The sequence below is a fragment of the Scyliorhinus canicula genome, chromosome 27 (assembly GCF_902713615.1).
Source record: "Scyliorhinus canicula chromosome 27, sScyCan1.1, whole genome shotgun sequence".
Classification (NCBI taxonomy): domain Eukaryota; kingdom Metazoa; phylum Chordata; class Chondrichthyes; order Carcharhiniformes; family Scyliorhinidae; genus Scyliorhinus; species Scyliorhinus canicula.
The window spans coordinates 7,070,715-7,098,500 of NC_052172.1; the positions used below are offsets into that span (position 1 = coordinate 7,070,715).

At 50.6% G+C, this 27,786-nt stretch overlaps 1 protein-coding gene across 1 annotated transcript in view; it reads right to left on the bottom strand.

The window, feature by feature from the left end:
- The window catches only part of LOC119957810, a 50,881-nt gene that overhangs the window by 7,211 nt on the left and 15,884 nt on the right, over positions 1–27,786 (bottom strand). The window contains exons 2-3 of the mRNA XM_038785934.1: positions 24,926–25,184; positions 2,931–2,964 (exon numbers count right to left, since the gene is read on the bottom strand). Of these exons, the coding sequence (XP_038641862.1) occupies positions 2,931–2,964; positions 24,926–25,184 (293 nt within the window). The remainder of the gene's footprint in view (positions 1–2,930; positions 2,965–24,925; positions 25,185–27,786) is intronic.

Below are 27,786 nucleotides of genomic sequence, written 5' to 3' on the forward strand. Positions count from 1 at the left end.
GGCTTTTCACAGTAACTACGTTGCAGTGTTAATGTAAGCCTTGTGACAATAAAGATTATTATAATAAGGAGAACAAGCCCAATTTCTCCAATCTTTCCTTGTATCTAAAATTCCTCATTTCTTTGATTTGGTGCTTTGTCAAACAAAAATTTCATTTACATATAAACCAGACTGCCCTCACCACCCCTCCGCATTATAATAATAATCTTTATTGTCACACGTAGGCTCACATTAACACTGTAATGAAGTTACTGTGAAAGGCTCCTAGTCGCCTGTTCGGGTACACAGAGGGAGAATTCAGAATGTCCAATTCACAGAACAAGCATGTCTTTCAGGACTTACGGGAGGAAACCGGAGCACCCGGAGGAAAGCCACGCAGATACAACATGCACAATCCGCACAGACAGTGACCCAAGCCGGGAATCGAACCCAGGTGCCTGGCGCTGTGAAACAACAGTGCTAACCACTGCCGATCAAGTCACTCGAACATAATTTGAGTTTCTCAGTTCATGCTGAACTTCATTTATTAGTCACAACTTTTTCAAGAACTAATTAATTTTGTCCAAGATGATAGTTGCCAAGGTTTCCCAGAACTGCAGACCGTACACCAGCTGTGGCCTAACCAAAGTCCTGTACAGCTCCGACATCGCTGCTCTTATAATCTATGTCACAATTATTTTTTCCAATTAAGGGGCAATTTAACGTGGCCAATCCACCTAACCTGCACATCTTTTGGGTTGTGGGGGCGAAACCCACGCAGACACGGGGAGAATGTGCAAACTCCTCACGGACAGTGACCCAGGGCCGGGATTCGAACCCAGGTCCTCAGCGCTGTGAGGCAGCAATGCTAACCACTGCACCACCGTGCTGCCCCAGGACATCATTTTAATGCTTGCAGATGAAATGAAACTCAGAAATGCAGTAAACAATGGACAGTAACAGTTTTCGGGAAGATATAGACAGACGGTCCAAAGATGTGTGGGTTAGGTGGAGTGGCCATGATAAATTGCCCCTTAGTTTCCATGGATGTGCAGGTTAGGTTACGGGGTCATGGGGATAGGGCAGGGCGGATGGGTGAGTGGTGCTAACCACTGAGTCACTATGTCGCCCCACAGTAGTTCTGGAGAGTGGCATTTGGACCGACAACCACACATGGAATACTGTGTTCAGTTCTGGTCACCTAATTATAGGAAGGATATTGTTAAACTAGAACGAGTAAAGAAGAGATTTACGAGGATGTACCAGGACTTGATGGTCTGAGTTATACGGAGATAGGCTGGGACTTTCCCTGGAGCACATGAGGCTTTGGGGTGAACTTATAGAGGTCTATAAAATAATGAGGGGCATAAATAAGGCAGATAGTCAACATCATTTCCCAAAGGTAGAGGAGTCGATAACTAGAGGGCATAGGTTAAGGTGAGAGGGGAGAGATACAAAAGAGACCAGAGGGGAAATTTCTTCACACAGAGGGTGGTGAGCATCTGGAACGGGCTGCCAGAGGCAGTGGTAGAGGCGGGTACAATTCTTTCCTTTAAAAAACAATTATACAGTCACATGGTCAGGGTGGGTATAGAGGAAAATAGGCCAAATGTGGACAAGTGGGACTAGCTTAGTGATAGAAACTGGGCGGCATGGACAAGCTGGGCCAAAGGGCCTGTTTCCATGCTGTAAACATCTATGACTCTAACCTCTGATTCAGAGGCAAGCTGACAGACCAATACCACATTGAAAATCAAAGGTAAAACCCAAAATCATAATGTCATCATGTTGGGAAAAGCAATTCCTTCAAAGGTGAAAGGTTCAGCTCCAAGATTGTAATTTTCTAGAAACCTAGAAACATTGAAAATAGGAACAGGAGACCATTCGGCCCTTCGAGCCTGCTCCTCATTCATTATGATCATCCAACTCAATAACCTGTTCCTGCTTTCCCCTCCATAGCCTTTCATCTCTCCAGCCCCAAAGGATTCACCAGTGTCCTGAAAATAAATCTCTCCTATCTTCGCCTGGGTGCATTCCAACTTTCACAGGTTCCCACGAATTTATCCAACCCATGCTACAATTGTAGTTTCAGGGCTAAGGATCTTGCTTATCATCACAGTCCTATCCAGCAGTCCAACCAGGGTCTGAAATCAAAGCAAGACAGCAGAGAGACTGCGGCACGGTGGCGCAGTGGTTAGCACTGCTGCCTCACAGCGCTGAAGACCCGGGTTCGATCCCGGCCCCGGGTCACTGTCCGTGTGGAGTTTGCACATTCTCCCCGTGTCTGTATGGGTCTCACCCCCACAACCCAAAAGATGTGCAAGTTAGGTGGATTGGCCACGCTAAATTGCCCCTTAATTGGAAAAACAATTGGTACTCTTAAAAGAGACAACAGAGGAAGCAGGTTAGAATGCCCAGGATAGGGTTCGGCCGGGGTGGGGGGTTGGGTGGGGGGTTGGGGGGTTGGGGGGTTGGGGGGTTGGGTGGTTGGGGGGTTGGGTGGGGGGTTGGGTGGGGGGTTGGGTGGGGGGTTGGGGGGTTGGGTGGGGGGTTGGGGGGTTGGGGGGTTGGGGGGTTGGGTGGGGGGTTGGGGGGTTGGGTGGGGGGTTGGGGGGTTGGGGGGGGGGCATTGCAGGGAGAGGGGTTGATAACAGGATAACAGGAACAGTGAGGAATTCATGACTTAAAATCTGAGTTCTTAATGATCAACAGTCGTTGGAAACCTTTGAGACAGTATTTGTTAACAGTTTCAAGGTTCGGAAGGCGGCAAAGTAATGAAAATATGGATTCTACTTTGAAAACAATTGGACACTTGCTGTTTTTGTTGCTATTGCTTTACATTTGAAAAGCCTTTGGAGAGGGCCTGCCTGTCATCTCAACTGTCTGCTCCAAATACTTGTGGAGTTCCCGCACTGAATTAAGGATTTCGACAGATAAATGCCGAGTCTTACCTCTTTCATCTTCCTGAGAGCTTTCAACCAGTGACTGCATTGAGAGGAGAGATAAGAGAGAATGTTAGTGCCGGTCGCCTCCACCATGAAAGGCTCCTATTGTGTACCAGGCTCTGTGGCTCTTGGGTTGCTCGAAGGTTAAACTTGCCTCGTCAGAGCGTTCCATTTCGAGAGGTCCCTTTAACGGCTCAGGTAAGATAACGGCAGTGTATCAATGAGAGAAATTTAGCGGGAGTGCTGGGAAAACCAATTCTAAAGCGTGTTGATTTCAAATACCTATCTCTGAAAATGTATCGACGCACGAGAAAGAGTTCAAAAAGGATCATTCCAAAGTTTATGGAACTAAATTCCATTATGGAACTAAATGGGGCAGCAGGGTAGCATGGTGGTTAGCATAAATGCTTCACAGCTCCAGGGTCCCAGGTTTGATTCCCGGCTGGGTCACTGTCTGTGTGGAGTCTGCACGTCCTCCCCCTGTGTGCGTGGGTTTCCTCCGGGTGCTCCGGTTTCCTCCCACAGTCCAAAGATGTGCGGGTTAGGTGGATTGGCCATGCTAAATTGCCCGTAGTGTCCTAATAAAAGTAAGGTTAAGGGGGGGTTGTTGGGTTACGGTTATAGGGTGGATACGTGGGTTTGAGTAGGGTGATCATGGCTCGGCACAACATTGAGGGCCGAAGGGCCTGTTCTGTGCTGTAATGTTCTATAAATTATGATCATAAATGAAATAATTGCACACATGTTTTACTTGCAACAAGCTGAGACATTGTGGAAACCTTTGAAAGAAGTAAGTGAATAAATGAGGCTGAGGTACATTAGCTCCCTAACTTGAATAAAGCGCAGAGACATCATTCATAGAATTTACAGGGCAGAAGGAGGCCATTCGGCCCATCGAGTCTGCACCGGCTCCTTTTTGGAAGAGCACCCTACCCAAGCCCACACCTCCACCCTATCCCCATAACCCAATAACCCCACCCAACACTAAGGGCAATTTTGGTCACTAAGGGCAATTTAGCATGGCCAATCCACCTAACCCCGCACATCTTTGGACTGTGGGAGGAAACCGGAGCACCCGGAGGAAACCCACGCACACACGGGGAGAACGTGCAGAACAAGATCAGGGATTTCCTCCTCCACCTGTCACTCTTTCCATCTCCAGTGGATTACAAAAAGTAGTTTGTTTGGTGCAACTAAAAGGAGCTGGCGAGGGCGACACAGTAGTGCTGTGGTTAGCACTGCTGCCTCACGGCACCGAGGACCCGGGTTCAATCCCAGCCCTGGGTCACTGTCCGGCTCGAGTTTGCACATTCTCCCGTGTCTGCGTGGGTCTCGCCCCCACAACTCAAAGATGTGCAGGGTAGGCGATTGGCCACGCTAAATTGCCCCTTAATTGGAAATAAAAGTATATACTCTAAATTTATTTTGAAAAAAGGAGCTGGTTTCCTGACCTATTGAGAAAGGACATGTTGTCGACGATAATGGCAGATCGGTGTTTCACATGAGTGGAGAAGTATACCAAAATCATCGACCGGAAATTATTGTCAGGGTAAACCATCAGAGCAATGTCAATTGTATAAGAGTAGGCAGTGGTTCTGGGGGCGTTTATACACTGGCACTCTGACCTGTCACATTATTGCGACCTGGTGGTTGGTGATTTTAATGCTCAGGCGCTTTGACCATATTCCTCAGTCAGATTTGAGGATTAATATTTATTCAGGAGATAAAATGAAAAGAACACTGGACAACCTCAGCAGGTCTGACAGTATTCGTGGGGAGGGGAGGGAGTTAATGTTTTGAGTCTTTGTCAAAGTCCTTTATTAAGGGGATTCTGCATTCATTTTTTTTTATAAACATTTTATTGAGGTATTTTTGGTATTACAACAAAATAAACAATGTACAGCCTGAGCCTGGCACATGTTGCAGGCGTGTTGACTCTACTCAACGCGTCCGCCCAGAGGCCCTCCTCTATCTCTCCTCCCAGCTCCTCCTCCCACTTGCACTTCAGCTCCTCGGTCTGCGTCTCCTCTGACCCCATACGTTTCTTGTAAATGTCCGAGACGCTCCCTTTTCCTACCCACCCTCTGGAAACTACCCTGTCCTGAATCCTCCTCAGCGGTAGGAGCGGGAAGGTTGACACCTGTTTACGTAGGAAGTCACGAACCTGCAGATACCTGAATTTGTTTCCCCTCGCCAACCCAAACTTCTTCTCCAGCGCCCTCATACCCTCTATAAACATATCCCCCATCCTCTCAATCCCTGCTCTCTGCCATATCCGGAACCCCCATCCATACTTCCCGGGGCAAACCGGTGATTATTACAGATTGGGGAACAGATCGATGCTCCCTCTGCTCCCACATGTCTCCTCCATTGCCCGCAGACACTCAGGGCCGCCAGCACCACGGGGCTGGTGGAGTACCGTGCCGGCAGGAATGGCAGAGGCGCAGTTACCAACGCCCCCAAACTGGTGCCCTTGCATGAAGCCGCCTCCATACGCACCCACGCCGATCCCTCCCCCACCACCCACATCCTGATCATGGCTATATTCGCCACCCAGTAATAGTTGCTAAAATTTGTCAGCGCCAGCCCGCCCTCTCCCCGACTCTGCTCAAGTATTACCTTCCTTACCCACGGGGTCTTACCCGCCCAAACAAAGCCAGTGATCACTTTGTTGACCCGTTTAAAAAAGGACCGCGGAATAAAAATGGGGAGACACTGAAATACAAACAGGAATCTCGGGAGGACGGTCATCTTTATCGTCTGCACCCTCCCAGCCAGTGACAATGGAAGCGCGTCCCATCTCCGAAAATCGTCCTGCATTTGGTCGACTAGTCGGGCCAGATTTAACTTGTGCAGCCAGTCCCATTCCCGCGCCACTTCGAGTGCCTAGGTACCTAAAGCTTCTCCCAACTAATCTAAACGGCAGCTCCCCCAATCGCCTCTCCTGTCCCCTCGCCTGGACCGCAAACATCTCACTTTTCCCCAGATTTAGCTTATACCCCGAAAACCAGCCAAATTCCCCTAGAATCCTCATGATTTCTTCCATCCCCTCTATTGGGTCCGATACATACAGAAACAGGTTGTTTGCATAGAGCGAGACTCTGTACTCCACCCCCCACCCCCCACTCCCACCCCGGACCAGCCCCTTCCAGCCCCTTGAGGCTCTCAGAGCAATTGCCAACGGCTCTATAGCTAGCGCGAGCAACAGTGGGGAGAGGGGGTATCCTTGTCTCAACCCCCGGTGCAGTCTAAAATAGCCCGATGTTGTCCTATTCGTTCGTACGCTTGCCACTGGAGCCTGATACAGCAACCTGACCCAGTCAATAAAGTCCCACCCAAATCCGAACCTTCCCAGTACCTCCCACAGACAATCCCATTCTACCCGATCAAAAGCCTTTCCTGCATCCATTGTGATCACTACCTCCACCTCCCTACCTTCATTTTTTTTTTTCTTTTTAAATTTAGATTAGCCAATTATTTTTTCCAATTAAGGGGCAATTTAGCGTGGCCAATCCACCTACCCTGCACATTTTTGGGTTGTGGGGGCGAAACCCACGCAGACACGGGGAGAATGTGCAAACTCCACACGGACAATGACCCAGAGCCGGGATCGAACCTGGGACCTCAGCGCCGTGAGGCGGTTGTGCTAACCACTAGGCCACCGTGCTGCCCTTTCCGGGGGCATCATGATCATATTTAACAACCTTCTTACATGAGCCACCAACTGCCTACCCTTAACAAACCCCTTCTGGTCCTCCCAATAACGTCTCGAACACAATCCTCAATTCTGGAGGACAACATTTTGGCCAGCAATTTGGCATCCACATTCAACAGGGATATCGGCCTGTAGGACACACACAGCTCCGGGTTCTTGTCCCGCTTCAGAATCAGCAGAATCGTGGCCTGTGACATCGTATGAGGGGGGGGGGGGGGGGCAACACCCCTCTTTCCCTGGCCTCATTGAATATCCTCATCAACGCCGGCCTCAATATCCCTGAGAATTTTTTATAAAACTCCACTGGGTACCCGTCCGGCCCCGGGGCTTTACCCAACTGCATGGCCTTCAGACCCTCCACTATCTCTCCCAACCCGAGCACGGCCCCGAGCCCTTCTACCAGCTCCCCGTCCACCTTTGGGAAACTCAGCCCCTCCAAGAAGTGCCTCATCCCCTCCAGCCCCGAAGGGAAATCCGACCAGTACAGCTACTGTAGAAATTCTAAATGCCTTATTCACCCCTGCTGAATGCCCAACCAGGTTCCCATCTCCATCATTTACTTTCCCTAGCTCCCTGGCTGCCTCCCTCTTTCTAAGCTGCTGTGCAAGCATTCTGCTGGACTTCTCGCCATGCTCATAGATAGCCCCCCCCCCCCCCCCCCCCCCCCCCCCCCTCGCCTTTCTCAGCTGCTCCACTGCCCTCCCTGTGGTTAATAAGCCGAACTCCGCCTGTAGCCTCGGCTGCCCAAATCTCCATGGATCCTTTCCCCCCCCCCCCATCAGCTCCATGAACCCTTTTTGCTCCTTTGCCATTGCTGGCACCCTGCCCGTTTTCGAACTTGAACAGTCCCAGCCAGGGTCAATAACTGTGTTGAAGTCCCCTCCTATGACCAACCTGTGCGAGTCCATGTCCGGTATCTTCCCCAGCATCCTCTTTATAAACTCCACATCATCCCAATTTGGCGCATACATATTTACTAATACCACCTGCACCCCCTCCAGTTTCCCACTGACCATAATGTACCGACCTCCCACATCCGAGACTATTCTACCTGCTTCAAACACCACCCGCTTATTGATCAGGATCGCGACCCCTCTAGTCTTTGAGTCTAGTCCCGAGTGAAAGACCTGACTGACCCAGCCTTTCCTCAATCTAATCTGGTCAGTTACTCTTAGGCGCGTCTCCTGCAACATTACCACGTCCGCCTTCAGTCCCCTAAGATGCGCGAACATACGTGCCCTCTTGACCGGCCCATTTAACCCTCGAACATTCCAAGCGATCAGCCTAGTTGGGAGACCCACCTCCTGACCCCCAAAGCCATCTACAAGTCAGGAGTGTGATGGAATGCTCTCCACTTGCCTGGATGAGCGCAGCTCCAACAACACTCAAGAAGCTCAACACCATCCAGGACAAAGCAGCCCTGCTTGATTGCTCCCCCCTTCCACAAACATTCACTCCCTCCACCACCGACGAACAGTGGCAGCCGTGTGTACCATCTACAAGATGCACTGCAGGAACTCACCAAGGTTCCTTCGACAACACCTTCCAAACCCGCACCCACTACCATCTCGAAGGACAAGAGCAGCAGATACTTGGGAGCCCCACCACCTGGAGATTCCCCTCCAAGTCCCTCAGCCTCCCCGAACAGGCGCCGGAATATGGCGACTAGGGGCTTTTCACAGTAACTTCATTTGAAGCCTACTTGTGACAATAAGCGATTTTCACTTTTTCACTTTCACCACCCTGACTTGGAAATATAGCGGCCGTTCCTTCACTGTTGCTGGGGCAACATCCTGAAACTCCCTCCCTAACAGCACAGTGAGTGTACCTACACCTCAGGGACTGCAGCGGTTCAAAAAGGCAATTCACCCCCACCTTCTGAAGGGCAACTAGGGATGGGCAACAAATGCTGGCCTAACCAGCGATGCCCACATCCTGTAAATGAATTTTAAAAAAGATTTTGGGTAAGTTCTTGGATATTGAGGATGACAACTGCCAAATTGTTCAGGTGTGGGAATCAATGCCGTTTTTCACTATTATTTGATTAATTTGTTTAATTAAGACTCGCAGGAGCGAAGATGATGCAGCAGGAATGTCAAAGGCATCATCATCCTATCAGGAGTCAGTTACTGAGTTGTGCCACCTGCTTCGAAAAGATGATCTGAAACATTGTCACCTCACTACCAGTGATTACCCATCTTTATGAATGCAGAATCTGGAGACGGGCCCAAAAAAGGGGCTGGCTGATCGGCGAAAGGGGCGGGGGGGGGGGGGTGCAATGAGCCCCCCAACTAGGCTGATCGCTTGGAATGTTCGACTGTTAAATGGGCCGGTCAAGACGGCACGTGTGTACGCGCATCTTAGGGAACTGAAGGCGGACGTGGTAATGTTGCAGGAGACGCACCTTAGAGTAACTGACCAGATTAGATTGAGGAAAGGCTGGGTCAGTCAGGTCTTTCACTCGGGACGAGACTCAAAGACTAGAGGGGTCGCGATCCTGATCAATAAGCGGGTGGTGTTTGAGGCGGGTAGAATAGTCTCGGACGTGGGAGGTCGGTACATTATGGTCAATGGTAAACTGGAGAGGGTGCAGGTGGTATTAGTAATTAGAATTACCCAGAACTCTTCAGGTCGCTTCACAGCTCCAGGGTCCCAGGTTCGATTCCGGCTTGGGTCACTGTCTGTGCGGAGTCTGCACATCCTCCCCGTGTGTGCGTGGGTTTCCACCGGGTGCTCCGGTTTCCTCCCACAGTCCAAAGATGTGCAGGTTAGGTGGATTGGCCATGCTAAATTGCCCTTAGTGTCCAAAATTTCCCTTAGTGTTGGGTGGGGTTACTGGGTTATGGGGATAGGGTGGAGTTGTTGACCTTGGGAAGGCTGCCCTTTCCAAGAGCCGGTGCAGACTCGATGGGCTGAATGGCCTCCTTCTGCACTGTAAATTCTATGAAAGAGTGGAGAAATCATCAACCTGTCCTCAGGCTTTTTACACAGAGGGTGGTGAGTACCTGGAACGTGTTGCCAGGGGAGGTTGTGGAAGCAGATACATTAACGGCGTTCAAAAGGCATCTTGACAAACACATGGATAGGATGGGTATAGAGGGATACGGCACAAGGAAGTGCTGAGGGTTTTGGCCAAGGTTGGTATCATGACCGGTACAGGCTTGGAGGGCCGAAGGGCCTGTTCTTGTGCTGTACTGTTCTTTGTTCCCCTTACGTATTGGTGCATTGTATGTGCTCTTTCACCCCTAACCTGTGACTCTAAGTGACTGCTCCATGGAAGAAACTGTGAAGGGTGAGTGTAGAGTGACCCCGAGAAGCCCAATGGCATTGAGGTCACTCTGTACCTGCGCGTGCTGTGGGCTGAGATGACCCTGCCATTCATTCATCTGCCAAGCCAAGGAAGATGGAAAAGACTTGCATTCCCAGTGCTCCTTTTACAATGGCACAGGGCACTTTACAGGCAGGAAGTACTGTTGAAGTCACGGTTGCGAAGTGCGACATGCAGCAGCCAATGTGCGCACAGCAAGATGCCATAAAGAGCTAAATGAAAATGACCAGATCTGTCTGGTCTAAGCAGACAGTGGGCTGGTTTCTCCAGTCCCTCAGCTCCGTGTTTCTTGGTGATGCTCCATTCTCTGGTGGCACCATTCTCTCTTCCCGCTGTTTGTCGATGGGATTTTCCACTGACGCCTCCCCACATCGCCGGGAAACCGCCAGGGTGAGCTGCCAGCGGGCAAAGAAAATCCCAATGGCTGGTGAATTCTGGCAGGTATTTAGTGTCAGCCTTGTCTCCGTTGATAGCACTATCTCCTCTGAATCACGGATTCATGGGCGGGATGGCGGCACAGTGGTTAGCACTGCTGCCTCACAGCGCCAGGGACCCGGGTTGAACTCCGGTCTTGGGTCACTGTCTGTGCGGAGTCTACAAGTTCTCCTCGTGTCTGCGTGGGTTTCCTCCGGTTTCTTCCCATACTCCAAAGATGCGCAGGTTAGGTGGGTCGGCCATGATAAATTGCCCCTTCGTGTCCAGAAGTGTGCAGGTTCGGTAAGATTATGGGGATGGGGTGGGCGCGGTGAGTGAGCTTAAAGACAGCGCTCTTTCAGAGAGTCGATGCTGACTTGAAGGGCTGAATGGCCTCCTTCAGCACTGTAGGAATTATATGCTCATGGCGTTAGGGTACAATCCAGAGACGACTTTCGGAGGATAGTGGCCAGGAGATCGGAGAGAACATTCCTGATCGTCTTCAAAATTGTGCCTTTGGATTTTTCACTTCCACCCGAGAGAGCAGGTAGTGAATCAGGCAGACGTCTCTGACCGCGCACCACTCTGTCAGCACGGGAGTGGCAGCCTGGGGTATGTGCCCAAAGCTTTAGATTGAGGCTTGTGTACACATCTGTCTGGGAGGTGAGAGTGTAGGCCCAACTGATCCGAGACTGATCCCAAATCCAGTCAGTCTGCGAACTCAAGCCAATGTCAAAAGAACTCAGGAGGAATGAAGAAAAAAATCTGAATGAAAATAATAGCAGAAACGGAAGTGTGAAAATGTCTGGAAGGTGTAAGAGGGAGAAATTGTTCCTGCTCAAAAAAAACGGCTCGAGAACGAGAGGGGCACAGATTTGAAGAGATTTGCCAAAGAAGCAAATGTGGTGTCAGAAAAAGCGTTTGCACACAGCGAGCGGTTGGGGCGTGGAATGTGCGGCCTGGAAGTGTGGTGGAGGCAGGCTCAATCCAGGCTTTCCAGAGGGTCTTCAATGATTATTTGAATAGAAACAATGTGCAGGGGTGCAGGGGGAAAGGCAGGAGAATGGATCTATGTCACGGTGATCGTTTGGAGAAACGGTGCCGATACGACCGGCCGAATGGCCTCCTTTTGCACTGTAACAATTCCGTGCTTCAGATTGTCAGACATTTCCAGATCACATTCTTGACAGCATTAAGTGGGATTGACTTCTGCCATGTGTCTCCATGGTGTGCACATCACCAACAATCTGTCCTGGTCCACCCACGTCGGAGCTACGGCCAAGAAAGCACAACAGCGCCTATACTTCCTCAGGAAACTAAGGAAATTAGGCACGTCCAATTCAACTGTTACCAATTTTTACAGATGATGTGGAGATGCCGGCGTTGGACTGGGGTGAGCACAGTAAGAAGTCTTACAACACCAGGTTAAAGTCCAACAGGTGTATTTGGAATCACTAGCTTTTGGAGTGTAGCTCCTTCATCAGGTGAGTCACCTTTTGCAGATGCACCATAGAAAGCATCCTATCTGGCTGCATCACAGGCTGGTATGGCAACTGCTCGGCCCAGGACCAGAAGAGAGAGTCCAACTTCAGAGAGTCGTGAACACAGCCCAGTCCATCACTCAAACCCGCCTCCCATCCATTGACTCTGTCTACACCTCCCGCTGCCTGGGGAAAGCGGGCAGCATAATCAAAGTCCCCCTCCCGCCCGGGTTATTACCTCTTCCATTGGGCAGGAGATACAAAAGTCTGAGAGCGCGCACTAACAGATTCAACAACAGCTTCTTCCCCGCTGTTACCAAACTCTTGAATTAACCTCTTATGGACCAAACTGATCTCTCCATCCACATTCTTTACTGAGTAGTACGACACTCCGTATGCTTCACCCGATGTCTGTGTCTATGTATTTACAGTGTGTATTTATCGTATGTCCTATATTTTTACATGTACGGAATGATCTGTCTGGACTGTGAGCAGAACAATACTGTTCACTGTACATCTGACAATAAATCTGAATCTACATCGTGGCTACAGAATTCAGCAAAATAATTACCCAGTCAGCATTGTGAAATACCTGATGACCGCCTTCTTTCATTGACAGCTGGGAAATGTTTGACCACAAATTAGTTGGTAATGTTTCCCTCTAATGACGTAATAACCATCCCTCCAACAGTTGCTGCCCCAGCTGGCACTTACAGAGTGAATCATAGGTTGGCACAGATGCAAGTAGAAGAGGCGGAAATCCCCAGAGTAATCAAAACAGAAGTAAAGTGTAACAAATAAGCAACTTAAACTAAAGGAAATGACAACATGATTGTTGTCCATTCGGGAGGTGATGGCTTGCTACACATAGAACATAGAACATAGAACAGTACAGCACAGAACAGGCCCTTCGGCCCTCGATATTGGTCCGAGCAATGATCACCCTACTCAAACCCACGTATCCACCCTATACCCGTAACCCAACAACCCCCCCCTCTCTTAACCTTACTTTTTAGGACACTACGGGCAATTTATCATGGCCAATCCACCTAACCCGCACATCTTTGGACTGTGGGAGGAAACCGGAGCACCCGGAGGAAACCCACGCACACAGGGGGAGGACATGCAGACTCCACACAGACAGTGACCCAGCCGGGAATCGAACCTGGGACCCTGGAGCTGTGAAGCATTTTATGCTAACCACCATGCTACCGTGCTGCCCTAATTACACAAATGCAAATTCTGTCTTCCCGTCAACAAGGAATCCTAAGGGACATCAGCTGCGGAGGCAGGCTGCGTCCAGGGAAATATTGAAGATACGGACTGGGACTGGGTTGTGGGAGGAAATCGGAGCACCCGGATCAAACCCGGCGCAGACACGGGGAGAAAATTCAAACTCCGCACAGACAGTCACACGAGGCCGGAATTGAACCCGGGACCCTGGCGCTGTGAGGCAGCAGTGCTAACCACTGCACCGCCACTTATCTTCAGAACGGTTTCATTTGTAAACTTTGGCCTCATCTTGTCAGGTTTCCCTTGCTGGCTTTTTGAAATTTGTTGTCAAAACATGGATGGCCCTGGCTAAATCCCTCCTATCCATCGCTAGTTACTCTGTGAATGATGCTGGGCTCAGTATGCAGACTGGAGACATGTGTAGGCCAGGATAGGGAGCGGTGAGGCAATTTTACCTGAGCCAGTGTCAGGAACATGATGGGTCAGAACATGATGTCCCTTTGACTCTGTTGAAATCCATGGCGGGTTGATATTGCCTGGAGTCAGAAACCAGTGATCCACCAGATCCCCTGGTTGTACACAGAAAATAGGAGCAGTAGGAGGCCATTCGGCCCTTTGTGCCTGCTCCGCCATTCATTAGGATCATGGCTGATCATCAAGTTCAATACCCTGATCCGCCTTCCCCCCCATATCCCTTGCTCCCTTTAGCCCCAAAGGTTAAAGGACTGTGACTAGTGGTGTTCCGCAGGGATCAGTGCGGGGACCTTTGCTGTTCTGTTCGTAGGATATGTCAATGATTTGGAGGAAAATGTAACTGGTCTGATTAGTAAGTTTGCGGACGACACAAAGATTAGTGGAATTGCGGATAGCGATGAGAACTGTCAGAGGATACAGCACGACATAGATCGGTTGGAGAACGGAATTTAATCTGGACAAATGTAAGGTAATCCATATTGGAAGGTCAAATACAGGTGGGAAATATACATTAAATGGCAGAACTTAAGTGTATTGACAGGCAGAGGGATCTGGGTGTACAGGTCCACAGGTCACTGAAAGTGGCAACGTAGGTGGAGAAGGGAGTCAAGGAGGCATATGGCATGCTTGCCAAGGCATGGAGTATAAAAATTGGCAAGTCATGCTGCAGCTGTATAGAACTTTAGCTAAGCCACACTTGGAATACAGTGTTCAATTCTGATAGCCACACTACCAGAAGGATGTGGAGGCTTTGGAGAGGGTACAGAAGAGGTTTACCAGGATGGTGCCTGGTATGGAGGGTATTAGCTATGAGGAGAGGTTGGATAAACTCGGTTTGTTCTCAATGGAATGACGGAGGTTGAGGGGCAACCTGATAGACATCAACAAAATTATAAGGGCCATGGACAGAGTGGATAGTCAGAGACTTTTTCCCCAGGGTGGAAGAGTCAATTTCTCAGGGACATGGGTTTAAGGTGCGAGGGGCAAAGTTTAGAGGAGATGTGCGAGGGAAGTTTTTTACACAAGAGTGTAGTGGATGCCTGGAACTCACATGTGATCCCATGTGACTTCACCTTCTGTACCAGTTTGCCATGAGGAACCTTGTCAAAGGCCTTGCTTTTTAAAAAGGTAGAGTACCCAATTCTTTTTTTTTCCCATTTAAGGGGCAATTTAGCATGGCCAATCCACCTACACTGCACATCTTTCTGGGTAGTGGGGGTGAAACGCACGCAGACACGGGGAGAATGTGCAAACTCCACACGGACATTGACCCAGGGCTGGGATCGAACCTGGGTCCTCGGCGCCGTGAGGCAGCAATGCTAACCACTGTGCCGCCCTTCAAAGGCCTTACTGAAGTTATTGTTACCTTCATTGAGATTTCGGACTCTGATCTCAGAATCAACGACCTCACGAACCACCTTGATAAAGAATTCTATCGTATTGTGGTCACAACCAATCCCCATGGTTTTCCCACTTGCTGCCATATATTTGATCACTTTACTTTCACAAAGTGACGGGAGTCTGGGGAACAAGCAGTAGAATGAATAGCAAGCTACCCAGAAAAGTGAAGATCGGAAACAAGGCGTCAAAGGTTTTTTATCGAGAGTGGGAAAAGGTCGCAAACGATGTTTCACGAGGATCAGCGCGGAGATCTCCGAGTTCGTTATTTACAAAACTGCTCAGACTCAGGAATTGGAATTACAATGTCAAAATCTGCAGGTTGCACCAAATCAGGAGGTTTAGTGAATATGGAGATGGACTGTGACAAAAGACAGGAAGCCTTCAATAAATTTGAAAAGTTGACGTATATTTGGCCAAACTAGCTTTTTAAGAAAAGAATGAGTTGGTATATTAACATCCCAATTCTGGGTTTCCTGGTCAATCAGGGTGTATAGGTGTGATGGAACCTTTCTTTCCAAGGATGGGTTTATGGTTGAGGAAATGAGCAATAACATTAAGCATCCTCTAAATCGGTCACAGTTCCCCAAACGGTCAATGACCTCACAAAGGCAGGAAAGGTAAGTGACATTCAGCGGCCAAGCTGATTGGCCGCCGAGCTGATTGGCCACCGAGCTGATTGGCCGCAAGCTGATTGGCCACCGAGCTGATTTGCCGCCAAGCTGATTGGCCGCCAAACTGACCTTCCCAGCCCGGTATCAAAATGGATTTTTTCCGAGGGCGCTTTTTGAGATTTTCTCCAGGATTGCTTTTTAACTTTTGGGGGCTACCAATTGGTTTTCGCTAACTCCTTTATCAGGCGATGCAGCCAGTGGGAAGAATTGTGTTGACAAATGGGCTACTTGGACTCACACAGAATTCGAAGAGTTCAATCAATATCCTCGATATTCATCATCTCTCCATTAATCTTAAAGGCACAACACACAGAAAATCATTGGACGCGGTGTATCGACCCCAGCGCGGGTCCGGAGGCAACAGGTGGATCGCACGCGAGCCCCCAATTGGGCTCTGTGCCGGGCACAAAACCTCGCGCAGGTCTCCCGACTCGCTTCGTCCGACTGGTTTACATACCCGGATACTGGCTTCACCCGATGCCTGGAACTCACCGGCGGCACCTGCGAGACATCGCCAGGGCCGTTTAGTACTGGTCCACGTGAACATGGACTGGGTACCATGGCACCTGGGTCATTGGAGACCGCCAGGTGGACAGGGGCAGGGTAGGGTGGCACCCTGGCATTCCCTGGGCACCTTAGCACCCTGGCACTCCCAGCCAGGCACCCTGGCAGTGCCACCCAGCCATCCTCACAATCCGACCCTCACTGCCTCTCTCTCACTGTCTGTCCCTCACTGACTCTCTCTCATTCCCTCTCCCTCACTGCCTCCCTCCCTCACTGTCTGTCCCTCACTCCCTCTCTCTCTCTCTCACTGCCTGTCCCTCACTGACTCTCTCTCATTCCCTCTCCCTCACTGCCTCCCTCCCTCACTGCCTTTCCCTCCCTCACTGTCTGTCCCTCACTCCCTCTCTCTCTCCCTCACTGTCCGTCCCTCACTGACTCTCTCATTCCCTCTCCCTCCCTCACTGTCTGTCCCTCACTCCCTCTCTCTCTCCCTCACTGCCTCCGTCCCTCACTGCCTCTCCCTCACTGTATGTCCCTCACTGTCTGTCCCTCACTCCCTTTCCCTCCCTCACTGTCTGTCCCTCACTCCCTCTCTCTCTCCCTCACTGTCTGTCCCTCACTGACTCTCTCTGATTCCCTCTCCCTCACTGCCTCCGTCCCTCACTGCCTCTCCCTCACTGTCTGTCCCTCACTGTCTGTCCCTCACTCCCTTTCCCTCCCTCACTGTCTGTCCCTCACTCCCTCTCTCTCTCCCCTTCACTGTCTGTCCCACACTGCCTCTCCCTACCTCACTCCCTCTTCCTCACTCCCTCTCCCTCCCTCACTGTCTGTCCCTCACTGTCTATCCCTCACTCCCTCTCCCTCACTGTCTGACCCTCACTGCCTCCGTCCCTCACTGCCCCTCCCTCACTGTCTGCCCCTCCCTCACTCCCTTTCCCTCCCTCACTGTCTGCCCCTCACTCCCTTTCCCTCCCTCACTGTCTGTCCCTCACTCCCTCTCCCTCCCTCACTCCATCTTCCTCACTCCCTCTCCCTCACTGTCTGTCCCTCACTCTCTCTCACTCATTGTCTGTCCGGCTCCCACACTATCCCTCTCCCTCACTCCATCTCCCTCATTGTCTGTCCCACTTCCTCACTATCCCTCCCTCACCCCCTCTTCTTCACTCCCTCTCCTGCACTGTCTGCCCCTCTCCCTCACTATCCCTCCCTCACTGTCACACGGTGAAGTCACACGGAATCAGGGGTGAGCTGGCAAGATGGATACATAACTGGCACAGTCATAGAAGGCAGAGAGTAGCAATGGAAGGGTGCTTTTCTGATTGGAGGGCTGTGACTAGTGGTGTTCCGCAGGGATCAGTGCTGGGACCTTTGCTGTTTGTAGTATATATAAATGATTTGGAGGAAAATGTAACTGGTCTGATTAGTAAGTTTGCAGACGACACAAAGGTTGGTGGAATTGCGGATAGCGATGAGGACTGTCAGAGGATACAGCAGGATTTAGATCGTTTGGAGACTTGGGCAGAGAAATGGCAGATGGAGCTTAATCCTGACAAATGTGAGGTAATGCATTTTGGAAGGTCCAATACAGGTAGGGAATATACAGTGAATGGTAGAACCCTCAAGAGTATTGACAGTCAGAGAGATCTAGGTGTACAGGTCCACAGGTCACTGAAAGGGGCAACACAGTTGGAGAAGGTAGCCAAGAAGGCATATGGCATGCTTGCCTTCATTGGCCGCGGCATTGAGTATAAGAATTGACAAGCCATGTTGCAGCTGTATAGAACCTGAGTTAGGCCACACTTGGAGTACAGTGTTCAATTCTGGTTGCCACACTACCAGAAGGATGTGGAGGCTTCAGAGAGGGTGCAGAAGAGATTTACCAGGATGTTGCCTGGTATGGAGAGTGTTAGCTATGAGGAGAGGTTGAATAAACTCGGTTTGTTCTCAATGGAACGACGAAGGTTGAGGGGCGACTTGATAGAAGTCTACAAAATTATGAGGGGCATAGACAGAGTGGATAGTCAGAATCTTTTTCCCAGGGTAGAGGGGTCAATTATTCGGGGGCATAGGTTTAAGGGGCAAGGGAAAAGGTTTAGAGATGTACGAGGTAAGTTTTTTACACGGAGGGTAGTGGGTGCCTGGAACTCACTGCCGGAGGAGGTGGTGGAAGCAGGGACCATAGTGTCGTTTAAGAGGCGTCTTGACAAATACATGGAATGGATGGGAATAGAGGGATATGGACCCAGGAAGTGTAGAAGGTTTTAGGTTAGGCGGGCAGCATGGTCGGCACAGGCTTGGAGGGCCAAAGGGCCTCTTCCTGTGTTGTACATTTCTTTGTTCTTTATCTGTCCCTCACTATCCCTCTCCCTCACTGCCTCTCCCTCGCAGCCTCTCTGTTCCAGTCCTCAGTCGGCCTATCAGCAGCAAACACAGAAGAGGAGCAGTCTACGATTGGATTGGATTGGATTGGATTTGTTTATTGTCACGTGTACCGAGGTACAGTGAAAAGTATTTTTCTGCAAGCAGCTCAACAGATCATTCAGTACATTGGAAGAAAGGGAATTGAACAGAATTCAAGAAAGTACATGAGAATACATAATAGGGCTACACATTGGAGGAGCTGCTTCTTACAGAACCTGTCATGATTGATTTTGACCAGGTGTATTTGGGGGGATTTCGAGGATCCAACACATCGCAGTGTGAGAGTGACCAATGCAAGGCTGATAGGGGGTTAAAGAGGCCTCCACGAGGCAGCACCGCCTTCAGTTCTGTACTGGAGTATCGAGATCTCCCTGTCAAAGCCCTGGAACCTTGTAACACAAAACCCAGAGTCACAATGTGCCACAGCTGACCCTCGGTAACTGTTGTCCCCTCCTCCTCTCCCCATGAACCGTTTCAACATTCCCAACTTAGGTTTTCGTCTTTGCAGAAGAAGAGAGGTCAGAACACCGACGACAGGTGAAGGAATGATGGGGTTGGAGGGCTTAGCCACAAGGAATGCCTGTCCGCCGACAAGGGGTTGTTGGGTTACTGGTATAGGGTGGATACGTTGACTTGAGTAGGGTGATCATTGCTCGGCACAACATCGAGGGCCGAAGGGCCTGTTCTGTGCTGTACTGTTCTATGTTCTATGTTCTATGTGTTGTTCCTGTCAGCTTCCGCTGTCAGCAGTGATCCTGTCAGTGATCCTGAGCCTCCTGAGGCAGTCGTGCTCACATGTCGAGGGAATTAACCTGGATCGAAGGCCTCGTCTCCATTCAGCTGGAGTTCATGGCACAGGAACAGCTTATGGAGCTCCACCTTGTACCTCTCATGATACATAGATACATAGAACAGTACAGCACAGAACAGGCCCTCCGGCCCTCGATGTTGTGCCGAACAATGATCACCCTACTTAAACCCACGTAACCCGTATACCCATAACCCAACAATCCCCCCATTAACCTTACACTACGGGCAATTTAGCATGGCCAATCCACCTAACCCTCACATCTTTGGACTGTGGGAGGAAACCGGAGCACCCGGAGGAAACCCACGCACACACGGGGAGGACGTGCAGACTCCACACAGACAGTGACCCAGCCGGGAATCGAACCTGGGACCCTGGAGCTGTGAAGCATTGATGCTAACCACCATGCTACCGTGAGACCCCCTAGAAGATAGGACCAGGAGGAGAACGTTTGGCCCTTCCAGCCTACTCTGTCATTCATCACGATCATGGCTGATCATCCAGCTCCATAGCCTAATCCTGTTTTCTCCCCATAGCCTTTGATCCCATTCTCCCCAAGTGCTGTATCCAGCCGCCTCTCAAATATATTCAATGTTTTAGCATCAACTACTTCCTGTGGTAATGAATTCCACAGGTTCACCACTCTTTGGGTGAAGAAATGTCTCCTCATCTCTGCCTGAAATGGTTTACCCTGAATCCTCAGGCTGTGACCCCTGGTTCTGGACACACCCATCATTGGTAACATCTTCCCTGCATCTACCCTGTCTAGTCCTGTTAGAATTTTATAAGTCAGTATGAGATTCCCCCTCGTTTTTCTGAACTCCAGCGCGAACAATCCCAACCGAATCAATCTCTCCTCATATGACAGTCCCGCCATCCCTGGACTCAGTCTGGTAAACCTTTGCTGCACTCCCTCCATAGCAAGAACATCCTTCCTCAGAGACGGAGACCAAAACTGCACACAATACTCCAGGTGTGGCCTCACCAAGGCCCTGTACAATTGCAGTAACACATCCCCACTTCTATACTCGAAACCTCTTGCAATGAAGGCCAACATACCATTCGCCTTCTGTACCGCCTGCTTACCTTCAGCGACTGGTGCACAAGGACACCCAGGTCCCACAGCACACTCCCCTCTCCCAATTTACAACCATTCAGGTAGTAATCTGCCTTCCTGTTTTTGCTTCCAAAGTGAATAGCCTCACATTTATCCAAATTATACTGCATCTGCCATTGGTTTGCCCACTCGCCCAACCTGTCCAGATCTTCCTGCAGGATCCCTGCATCCTGGTCACAATTCAACCTCCCACCTAATTTGGTATCATCTGCAAACTTTGAGATGTTACATTTTGTTCCCTCATCCAAATCATTAATATATATTGTGAATAGCTGGGGTCCCAGCACCGATCCCTGTGGTACCCCACTGGTTACTGTCTGCCAATTTGAAAAGGGCCCATTAATCCCGATTCTTTGTTTCCTCTCTCCCAACCAGTTTTCTATCCACCTCAATACAATTCCCCCAATCCATGTGCTTTAATCTTGCACAATAATCTCTTAGTGTGACTTTGTCAAACGCCTTCTGAAAGTCCAAATGCTCAACCTCGACTGGCTCCCCCTTGTCAACTGTACCGGTTACATCTTCAAAGAATTACAACAGATTTGATAAGCATGATTTCCCCTTCATAAATTCATGCTGACTCTAACTGATCCTGCCACTGCTTTCGAAATAGGAACATAAGAACTAGGAGCAGGAGTAGGCCATCTGGCCCCTCGAGCCTGCTCCGCCATTCAATGAGATCATGGCTGATCTTTTGTGGGCACAGCTCCACTTTCCGGCCCGAACACCATAACCCTTAATCCCTTTATTCTTCAAAAAACTATCTATCTTTACCTTAAAAACATTGAATGAAGGAGCCTCAACTGCTTCACTGGGCAAGGAATTCCATAGATTCACAACCCTTTGGGTGAAGAAGTTCCTCCTAAACTCAGTCCTAAATCTACTTCCCCTTATTTTGAGGCTATGTCCCCTAGTTCTGCTTTCACCCGCCAGTGGAAACAACCTGCCCGCATCTATCCTATCTATTCCCGTCTTAATTTTAAATGTTTCTATAAGATCCCCCCTCATCCTTCTAAATTCCAACGAGTACAGTCCCAGTTTACTCAACCTCCCCTCATAATCCAACCCCTTCAGCTCTGGGATTAACCTAGTGAATCTCCTCTGTACACCCTCCAGTGCCATGAAATGTTCCGGGATAAAGTCCTTGATAATGGATTCAAGCATTTTCCCCAGGAAGAAGAGAAGTAACAACAGCAGCTGCCTTCTCCTCAGCCACATCGAATCCCCACAGTGCTGAAGGAGGCCATTTGGCCCATCGAGTCCGCACCAACCCTCTGAAAGAGCATCTTACCTAGGCCCACTCACCCATCCTGTAACCTCACAACTCCGCCTGACATACCCCTCCACGGGACATAGACAAGTTGATGGAGTGGGCAGACAGGTGGCAGATGAAGTTCAATACGGAGAAGTGTGACGTGATGTGTTTTGGTAGGACATGGAGTGACAATAGAAAATAAGGGGTAAATTCTGAAGGGGGTTCAGGATCAGAAGGACCTGGGTGTATTTGCGCATAGATCATTGAAGGTGGCGGGACAGGTGGAGAGAGCAGTCAATAAAACAGAGAGCATTCTGGGATTTATTAATGGGGCACAGAATACAAGAGCAAAGAGGTTATGGTTAACTTATAGAAGATACTAGTGAGACCTCAGCTGAAATATTGTGCACAGTTCTGGACGCCACACTACAGGAAGAATGTTAATGCGTTGGGGTGAGTGCAGAAGGGGACCATTTCTATGCTGTAGGCCGCCATGACTCTGTGACCACCATGGCCAGAGTTTTGTGTGATTTGAACGGACTGATGTCTGACCCGACAGCCCATGGGTTTACAAAACAACCGAGCGTCCTGACATCGTCATGCACTCATGTGATATTTCGCTCGGCAGTCGGAAGCACGGCCACCAGCAATTTAGCTGATTAAGGAGTCAAATCAAATCTATTTTACGTGGCCTGTCCACTTTTATAATTGGCCGGGCGGTCTTTCCATCATCCTCAAACCAGGGCGGCCTGAAATATCTGGAATGGAATTCAACAAAAAGATATCTGGAGTCTGAATACTGCTTGTCAGATGTTAGGCTATCATAGAGTCAGAGAGCCATACAGCACAGAAAAGACCCTTCAGTCCATCGAGTCTGTGCCGGTCAAAAACAACCGCCTAACTATTCTAATCCCATTTCCTGACACTTGGCCCATCGCCGTGTCTGCCCTGGGATCACAACTGCACATCTAAATACTTCTTAAATGTTATGGGGGTCTCTGCCTCCACCTCCCTTTCAGGCAGCGAGTTCCAAACTCCCACCACCCTCTGGGTGAAAAGGTTTCCCTCACATCCCCTCTAAACCTCCTGCCCCTTACCTTAAATCTGTGCCCCCCGGTCACTGATCCCTCCACCAATGGGATAGGTTTCTTCCTGTCTACTCTATCTGTACCCCTCATAATTTTACACAACTCGATCATGTCCCCCCTCAGTCTCCTCTGCTCCAAGGAAAACAACCCCAGTCTATCCAATCTCTCTTCATAACTAAAACTCTCCGGCCCAGGCAACATGCTGGTAAATCTCAACTGTATCCTTTCCAGTGCCATCACATCCCTCCTATACTGTGGATTCCAGAGCTGCACACCAGACTCCAGCTGTGGCCTAAGCAGCGTTTCATACATTTATACAGCGTAACCTCCCTGCTCTTAAACTCTGTGCCTCGGCTAATAAAGGCAAGTATACCATCTGCCTTTTTTTCTCTCTATTTTTTAATAAATTTAGAGTATCCAATTAATTTTTTCCAAATAAGGGGCAATTTAACGTGGCCAGTCCACCTAACCTGCACAAGGGCAGCACGGTAGCATTGTGGATAGCACAATTGCTTCACAGCTCCAGGGTCCCAGGTTCGATTCCGGCTTGAGTCACTGTCTGTGCGGAGTCTGCACAGCCTCCCCGTGTGTGCGTAGGTTTCCTCCGGGTGCTCCGGTTTCCTCCCACAGTCCAAAGATGTGCAGGTTTGGTGGATTGGCCATGATAAATTGCCCTTAGTGTCCAAAACACACACTTAGTATTGGGTGGGGTTACTGGGTTATGGGGATAGGGTGGCGGTGTTGACCTCGGGCAGGGTGCTCTTTCCAAGAGCCGGTGCAGACTCGATGGGCTGAATGGCCTCCTTCTGCACTGTAAATTCTATGATAATCTTTGGGTTGTGGGGGCGAAACCCACGCAGACACGGGGAGAATGTGCAAACGGCTCACAGACAGTGACCCAGAGCCGGGATTCGAACCCGGATCCTCAGCGCTGTAAGCAGCAATGCTAACCACTGTGCCACCGTACCGCCCCTTACCGTCTGCCTTCTTAACCACTGTATATCCACCTGCTCTGCGTCCTTACGGGACGGGTGTACATGCACTCCAAGGTCCCTCTGATCCTCGGTGCTTCCCAGGGTCCTGCCCTTTATCCTGTATTCCCCTTGCCTTGCTTGTCCTGCCCAAATGCATCACCCTATCTGTGCAGCATGGGCGCAGTTTGCTGCATTTTTAAAATCGTTTTCAATTTGTTGAGGTCTGCACCTCCCTGAGATGCCCTGCCCACCTTGTGGGAGCCCAATAGAAGTGCCGGCCCGTACGTTCCCACCTCCGGGCACCCACCCTCTCCCCGTCCTCTCTGACAGCGCTGTGACCCTTTCTCAGCCTGTGTGTCATGTTGGCCGCCTGCCGATTAGCCGTCGAGCGTGAAACCACGTTCTGTGGACCATCGCGGCTGCAAACCGCATTTTGCACCTGCTCCCTGGCTGGCCTGTCGTACAGGCCCAACACTCTCCAGTACCCCTTGATTGAAATCACCCACATCGGTGCCCCTCTGTCAGCTGCCTGGGCCCAATGTTCTGGAATTCCTGTTGGAAACCTCCCTCCCTCCCAGATTCTCCTTCAATCCACCACTTTGGCCTACCTCTTTGATCACCTTGGCGAACGTCCCATGGTGTGATTCGGCGTCACTGGGCTATTCTACAATGTTCTAGGTGCTACACAAATGCAAGATCTTATTTCTAAATTAGGAATGGCAGATACAGCTGAGCTGCTCTCAGCCAAACAGTGAATAATAATAATAATCGCTTATTGTCACGCGTAGGCTTCAATGAAGTTACTGTGAAAAGCCCCTAGTCGCCACGTTCCGGCGCCTGTTCGGGGAGGCTGGTACGGGATGGTCAGTAAATGGGGCCTAACCAGAGGTAGCCACATCCTGAGAGCGAAAGGTGAGCTTGCGGCACAGGCAGGGAGCCTCAAGACCAGACCCAGATATTGGTTTATCTGCTACTGTCTTTGGCGTACAGGAAAATGGGAGAGGGTGAGGCAATTAGCACTGCGTTGCCACGGCTACACGGGCCAGATCATCAGGGTTGAAGGGTGATAGGTATTCCCGTGGTTTGGGGGTTGGGCAGCTCCGTGCTGTTGGTGTACCTGGAATCCTCACCGTCCGCCGCCAATAACAGGAGCATCTTGCCTTCTGTGAGAATCAGGCCGAAGCAGCAGTCTGTCGCCGCTCCCGGGGGCAATCGGGGGAGGTCAGTGATCTGGCTGCCCTTCAGGATGGCTCGGCAGCTGCGGGACAGCGGGATTTCAGCCTCAGGCAGCGCGTCCCGGTCACGGCACATCGCCAAGGACCCCTCCATCGACAGAAAGAAGAATTTCTCCTTCCATTGCTTGAAGACAAAGCCTCCTAGGGTTCAGAAAACAGAACAAAATACTGTCAGCCACCATTGTCCAGAACTGAGTGTGCACGTTAACGTGGGCTGCAGTGTGCGACATTCCTGACAAAAAGAGGAATCAATCCTCTGAACTTGGACACATGTTTTTGTCATGACTCCCCCGAAGACCACCGGAAAACCATTGCCGATCTCTCCCCGTGGGGAACCCCGTTCGGGCTTCCTGCGTGTGTGTGTGTGTGGGGGGGGGGGGGGGGGGGGGGATGCGGAGGCTCCCAGCCGGAGTTCGATAAAGATCACACATGAAAGCCGGCCCCAGCAGGGCCCGCAGTGGTTGGTTGTCCCATAAAGGACTGGATTGGGAGAGAGCTGCAGCCTTGGGCAGAGTGTTGGATGTCGTTCAATAAATCCTTGGTTCCACCATCGCTGGCTTCCTTCAGGTCACATTCGGAATGTTGTGTCCAATCCTGGTCACCGCACTACCACAAGGACGTGGAGGCTTTGGAGAGAGTGCAGAAAGGGTTCACCAGGATGAGAGATTGAATAAACTGGGATTGTTCTCCCTAGAGAGTCGGAGGCTGAGGGGCGACCTGATAGAAGTTTATCAAATTATTAGGGGTATAGATAGGGTGAACAGTTGGAGGCTTTTTCCCAGGGCGGAAATGATCTTTAAGATTTATCTGGATCGGCACATGAGCAGATGGGGTATAAAAGCATTCAGGCGGTTGGTCGAGATAGGACACGTCGACGGCGCAGGCTTGGAGGGCCAAAGGGCCAGTTCCTGTGCTGTATTTCTCTTTGTTCTTTGTTACTCAGTTTCTAAACCTGGGACTAGACTCATCCTGGAGAACAGATGCCTCAGGTTAGAAGTTATTTGAGATTCATGCCGGCTCAAAAGAGAAATGTTTGCGTTTCTTTTTTTTTTACCTTTAGGGGACCCAATTCATTTTTTCCAATTAAAGGACAATTTAGGGTGGCCAATCCAGCTGCCCTGCACATCTTTGTGTTGTGGGGGTGAGACCCACACAGACACGGGGAGAATGTGCAAACTCCACAGGGACAGTGACCCAGAGCCGGGATCGAACCTGGGACATCGGTGCCGTGATACAACAGTGCTAACCACAGCGCCGCAATGCTGCGCCATATTTGCATTTCTGTGGCACCTTTCACACCTGCAGGACATCCCAGACTGTTTCATGGTGAGCGAGGTACGTTAAAAATGTAATCACTGATTTCAGAACTTCAGAAGGAAAATCCCGCAAACCACATTCTTGATTGTCAGCTGGTCACCTGTGTCTGCCCTCTGACAGTGCGGCACTCCCTCAGTACTGACCCTCTGACAGTGCAGCACTCCCTCAGTACTGACCCTCTGACAGTGCGGCGCTCCCTCAGTACTGACCCTCTGACAGTGCAGCACTCCCTCAGTACTGACCCTCTGACAGTGCAGCACTCCCTCAGTACTGACCCTCTGACAGTGCAGCACTCCCTCAGTACTGACCCTCTGACAGTGCGGCACTCCCTCAGTACTGACCCTCTGACAGTGCAGCACTCCCTCAGTACTGACCCTCTGACAGTGCGGCACTCCCTCAGTACTGCCCCTCTGACAGTGCAGCACTCCCTCAGTACTGACCCTCTGACAGTGCAGCACTCACTCAGTACTGACCCTCTGACAGTGCAGCACTCCCTCAGTACTGACCCTCTGACAGTGCGGCACTCCCTCAGTACTGACCCTCTGACAGTACAGCACTCCCTCAGTACTGACCCTCTGACAGTGCAGCACTCCCTCAGTACTGACCCTCTGACAGTGCAGCATTCCCTCAGTACTGACCCTCTGACAGTGCGGCACTCCCTCAGTACTGACCCTCTGACAGTGCAGCACTCCCTCAGTACTGACCCTCTGACAGTGCAGCACTCCCTCAGTACTGACCCTCTGACAGTGCAGCATTCCCTCAGTACTGACCCTCTGACAGTGCAGCACTCCCTCAGTACTGACCCACTGACAGTGCGGCACTCCCTCAGCACTGACCCTCCGACAGTGCAGCACTCCCTCAGTACTGACCCTCTGACAGTGCAGCACTCCCTCAGTACTGACCCTCTGACAGTGCAGCACTCCCTCAGCACTGACCCTCTGACAGTGCAGCACTCTCTCAGTACGTACCCTCTGACAGTGCAGCACTCCCTCAGCACTGACCCTCTGACAGTGCAGCACTCCCTCAGTACTGACCCTCTGACAGTGCGGCACTCCCTCAGTACTGACCCTCTGATAGTGCGGCATTCCCTCAGTACTGACCCCCCGACCGTGCGGCACTCCCTCAGCACTGACCCTCTGACAGTGCAGCACTCCCTCAGTACTGACCCTCTGACAGTGCAGCACTCCCTCAGTACTGACCCTCTGACAGTGCAGCTCTCCCTCAGCACTGACCCTCTGACAGTGCAGCACTCCCTCAGTACTGACCCTCTGACAATGCAGCACTCCCTCAGTACTGACCCTCTGACAGTGCAGCACTCCCTCAGTACTGACCCTCTGACAGTGCAGCTCTCCCTCAGCACTGACCCTCTGACAGTGCAGCACTCCCTCAGTACTGACCCTCTGACAGTGCGGCACTCCCTCAGTAC